The following is a 5,529-nucleotide window of genomic DNA, read 5'->3' on the forward strand; positions in this document are numbered from 1 at the left end:
AGTGATGTAGTTCTGGATACATTATGTATATATTTTACTTGCTAAGAAGTTGAATGTTGGTTCTGGATACATTATGTATATATTTTACTTGCTAAGAAGGTGAATGTTGGTTCTGGATACATTATGTATATATTTTTACTTGCTAAGAAGATGAATGTTGGTTCTGGATACATTATGTATATATTTTTACTTGCTAAGAAGGTGAATGTTGGTTCTGGATACATTATGTATATATTTTTACTTGCTAAGAAGATGAATGTTGGTTCTGGATACATTATCTAATACTGATTTAGTCATATGAAAATTTGTAAACACTGAAAGCCGCAGGAAGAAAGTTTTCACAAATGTAAACTATAAAGTGTTTTATTTACTATTATGTTATATACTTCATGGAAAAATATGACATATCCAGTAGCTGTTATATTTAATTTTAATGTATAATATCAGGTTTGAGTTTTCAAAAACGGAAATACATTTGTTTCTGGCGCCATCAACAATCACTTGTTAAACTTTCAAAGTATGCTTGCTTTACGGAAAAAATTTCTAGTCAAAGCATAACTTAAATGACCCTTTTCAAGCAGTAAAAGTCAGTCGTGCATGACTTGATTACTCGCAACATTAGGGACAAAAAGAGGTCTTGCAAAAGAGTTACAATGCATGCATATTAATCAAGTTTCTGTACTTTGCGGCATACTCATGCCGAAGTATGTTTCAACATTTTGATGAAATATTTCAAAATATTATGCAAAACGTAGAGTAACATATAAATTATATTCTGAATAATTCAGTATTTTCTCATAAAAGTAACTGATCAACTGTTCTCTCTCATATCTCTGAAAGACTTCGGTAAACATATTCTGAAATACACTGACCAATTTCGTTTGAAAAAACTACCTAATGTGGCTTATTGTAGCTAAAACAACCACACTTATTATTTTATTACAAGTTGCAGCTTTTACAGTAAGGAAGATTATTTTTTAGAACAGATACGACGTTACGATCACAGGTGCAATCATTCTCAAATACACAAGTTTTAAAAGTCAAGAAGGTTTTAGTATTTAAATCAACATCCAACAATCTAAGTTAGTTAGTTATTCTAACAAATAAAAATTCATTTAATTCCTCTCATCGTGAAACAATGAAAATTACTCACCTTCTGTGTTTGTCAGCACAAAAATGAGTAATGTTCCGAGTGCTACACTTAGAAAAAAATGTTTTTTCTTTTCTGACATGATAAAATTACGCCACGTTTGTTCCATGTCCTTCAGTTCAATAAAATGTTGCTTCAGAAACAGACTATTTGAGGCAAGGTTAGTTGCCCTAAGCTGTTCATCGCACACCTAATCATAAGATAAAAAAAGGGACCGTAAAAAGACAGGAGTAAAACAATGGTACACGCTCGTGCTCGATGGTGAAATGCCTTCAGACTTGCTTTTCCTCTCTGCTGTGCTTACCTATCTTGCTTCTGGACTAACAGCAAGCAACCTAAAGTACAGCGCGTTCTTTCGGTGAACAGCTCGCAGCGTGAAAAGAGGCCGAAGACGTTACACCGAGCGATCTCTTCTATCCATGGGAAACAGCCCCACCTAGTGGGTGATGACTGAGTTCAGATGAAAGTGCGAGTGGAAGTTGGCGGTTTGCCAGTTCAGGTACAGTATTATCAACAATAAGAATCCATAATTTCGTATCTACAATTACTGGGCTAAGGACTGGCAAATCTGTTACTTCGTACAGGATAAGTAGGCTGACAATATAATAATCTAAGTACGAAAAACGATGGTCACGCTTGTTTCACTGTGTCAGAGTTTATAAAATTCGTAAAAGTATACCTTTTTACGCTGCCACATATTCCAAAAGCTGGCCTTTTCAATAAATAAATATTTTAAAGAATTAAAGTAAATATATAGTTATACGATGTATATACATAGAAAATATAAATAAACAGTTAAATTCCCTGTAAAGGAACTTGAGTTATGTAGGCTTCGACAAGACAAAAATCATTTGGTTCAAACGTTAAAGACTTATTTATATATTCAAATTATATCAGTCTGAAGCTATATTTGTTTGTTGTTCTTGTTACTCAATCATATTGTATAATTATAAGGAGAATATGAGAACAAATATTATCTTCCTCACGTGAAATATAAAAAAGTATTGAATATTTTACTTTTACAGCGCTTTGAGCAGACAAAGTTGAAATTAATTATTTTCATCTTCAGTGACTAATTCCTATTTACATATTTCATATATTACAGAATTATATTATTACCACGCAGATTTGTTTTCACAGGAATTTAAGATAGAAAAAATCAGTAATTTATTATTAACTAAGACAGACACTTCTTTCTATATATAATCTAAGAAAATATTTCTGTGCTTTAAGTAACTGCAAATTTAAAAATGTGTTTATGTTTGAATGATTTTAAACTTAATTTATGGAAAAATATATTTATAAAGACAATTCGTCGATTCTTGTTTAAAACTTAAATTCATTTAAGTTTATTATTCGGGATCTATGTCTGTTCAACAATATTTTCACGTGTAATCTGGCTTACTGAGAATAAAATATTTTAATATTTAGATGTGATATGAACCATTTATTGCACAACAATTCCATTCATTTTTAGTTTTAAATTAAAAGAATACAGTTACTCCAAATATAAGTATTTAGGGTACAACTAAAAAACATTTTGTATGCATTAGCTTCCCAAATAGAATATACGTTTACTTCGATACTTACAGATAAAAGTTCTCTTATAATTTATATGCTTTCGAGTGTCACGGGTTGGTTTGGTTTGTCTGGAATTTCGAGCAAAGTTAATCGAGGGTTGTCTACTTTAGCCGTCCCTAATTTAGCAGAGATGGACTAGAGGGAAGGCAGCTATTAAAAACCACTCACCGCCAATTCTTGGACTACTCTTTTGCCAACGGATAGTGGGTTTGGATTAAGAAGAATGGATGCACTGGTATTAGAGCATGTTAAGTTCTAACACACTCTCTTAATACTAAAATAACAATACTCAATTTCTGATAAACATAAATCCTACTAGAACTAGTGGATTTTTGTTGGCTAGGAAATCATATTTGAACCTCATATGAAGCGAACAGTATTAACTTATAATGAGATCCAAGTTATAAACCAGAGAAGAAATTCTCAACTATAATATATTTAAAAGAAATGTAGCGGATTTATTATTACATACTTATTTTAACATTGATGTTTGTTTAAATTAATTTATATTTAGAAATGTACATAACTCATACTGTTAACTCTGTATAGCTTAACTCCCGCCTATTCTCTAAAGTTGTAGAAGATTCTCGAGTGTAAGAATCAACAATATATGTGTGTACGTAAACGCTAGTGTTAGCGTCAGTATTGTTACGTAAAACTGAAATTTCGAGAAACTCTCCAGACGCATATAAATATAACCAACGCAACGCGCCAAAAAAGAAAACAGTATATATTATTGGGTTATTGTAATTGGTGTGTTATAAACTTTGTAATCTATAACTGTGATTAACGATTATTAATCGGGACACTTCAGATATTTGACCAGGAACATTTATAGATTTCGAGCATTTAACTTCAGTGGATTCACATCGGACATTAGTACTTTAACGATGACATTGTATAACTTCAGCTCGACCTGTAATCGGCGTGTGATCAGCGAGGCCCACAGAGCTAGCTAGCGCCCTATTAAAAAAATTGTACCTACTTAAACTCGAAATTAACTTGCTCATCATGAACCCTTGATAAGATATTGCTTGTAAGTTTGTAAAACTTTTGTATATAAATCATTGTTTGTAATAACCAGTTGCAATAACTGTTATTGTAATATATTTGTATTAAAAAAAAGAAAAGTGTGTGCATTAATTTTCAAATTTAGTAGTTAAATAATTGCCGATATATTTCCAATTTATGTTTGTTTGTTTGTAGTTATGCACAAAGCTACACAATTGGCTATCTGTGATCTGCCCACCACGGGTATCGAAACCCGGATTCTAGCGTTGTAAGTCCGCAGGCATACCGCTGTGCCACCGAGGTGGCTCCAATTTATGATATTTGCCAACAATTATCATTTAGCTCGGTTTCAGATTTTTTGACATTGTAATACATAACAGACGTTACGTGAAATACTTCTATGTATATATCTAAAGTATTTTACAGTTTAATTTAGAGTGTTAGCTACTTCGTCTTGTGAAGTTATAATTTTCAGAAGAATTGAAATTTCAAATCAGACGGGTTTCGATGCTCCTAACAAATTCCTTTCTTAACAATCAATGAATTGAAAAGCAAGAGCTACAACATTCAAGCATCTTCTTGGTTAGCAGAGTAGCGTGTTCAAATTCCGACACAGTTCCTGAAATGAGCTGAAATTTATTTTTCATAATGTCTAAGGCTCGCTCAAAGTTAACTTGGCACTAAAATGTATTGTTCTATGAACGTAATTTTATGAATCTAAGATATTTTCAATCCAATTGGAGTTAAGTGCGGCCAACTGTTTAGAATTTGGAGCTGTAGATCGAAGAGTCCGAGGTTCGAGATATGATTCCGATTAACACGCTCTTTTTTTTCAGGTATAACTAAACCCAAGAGTTTCTGAGCCGGCTGGCTTGGCATGGTCTGGTGATTAGGGCGCACAACACGCATTCTGCCGGTCTCGGGTTTGAATTTCCGTCACCGAACATTCTCGCCCTTTCAGCTGAGAGGTCGTTATAATGTAACGATCAATCCCACTATTCGTTGTTAAAAGAGTAGCCCAACAGTTGGCTGCGGGTTGTGTTGAGTAGTTGCCTTCCCTCTAATCCATCACTGCTAAATTAAAGACGACTAGCACAGAGATCCATGGAGTAGTTTTGCGCGAAACTGAAAGCAAACAATCAAACTGAGCTGGCCTTTTATCCTACGTGCGCATAAAGTACTGTTCAGGCTAGAAAATTTCAATTGAATCTCATTAAAGTTAATTGCATTATATGAATCATTTTGCAATGATGCGTAATCAACATTCCGTTGAATTTTCAGTATTTATTTTCTTTACCCCATTGGTTAAAGACTATGATGAATGAAACATGTTTGATAATGTTCTGCTGAAAATCTGGAATTTGTAATTTGGGATCTCTGTCTTGCGCTATCAGTATATGTATGATTAATCGATGAAATACATCGCAAAAATACCTTATTGAATGACTGTTTGTTAATAGCTGTTTTTATAAACGTAAACGAGAGTACAACGACATAAGAAAAAAAAAATTTAATACTTCTAAAATAATTGGCAAACACTGTGTAACTTTTAGGAGAAAACTGCGTTTCTTTAAACTAAGTGCACTTACGCAACGTTGGATATTAAGGAGCTCCAAGTAGGGAATCCTAGAGATTCAACATACGTACAGGGTGATGCTAGTTGATCTGGATGTGATCAACTCTCTCAAGAAACTTTTCAGCTTCATCTCCTGGAAGTTTACTTCTCGATACATTCTTATCCCAAATACTACTTTATCAATTGGAAGCAATTTTTCTTCACACCTTTT

General features: G+C 33.1%; 1 protein-coding gene across 2 annotated transcripts in view; it reads right to left on the minus strand.

Annotated features, from left to right (window-relative positions):
* LOC106470406 (zwei Ig domain protein zig-8-like) overlaps nucleotides 1-1,542 on the minus strand; it is a 261,371-nt gene extending 259,829 nt beyond the window's left edge. For both annotated transcript variants that reach the window (XM_022399773.1, XM_022399777.1), the window contains exon 1: nucleotides 1,154-1,542. In XM_022399773.1, the coding sequence (XP_022255481.1) occupies nucleotides 1,154-1,259 (106 nt within the window). In that variant the 5' untranslated portion in view covers nucleotides 1,260-1,542. The remainder of the gene's footprint in view (nucleotides 1-1,153) is intronic.
* Nucleotides 1,543-5,529: the final 3,987 nt, after the last annotated feature.

The sequence above is a fragment of the Limulus polyphemus genome, unplaced genomic scaffold (assembly GCF_000517525.1).
Source record: "Limulus polyphemus unplaced genomic scaffold, Limulus_polyphemus-2.1.2 Scaffold104, whole genome shotgun sequence".
NCBI classification, from domain to species: Eukaryota; Metazoa; Arthropoda; class Merostomata; order Xiphosura; family Limulidae; genus Limulus; species Limulus polyphemus.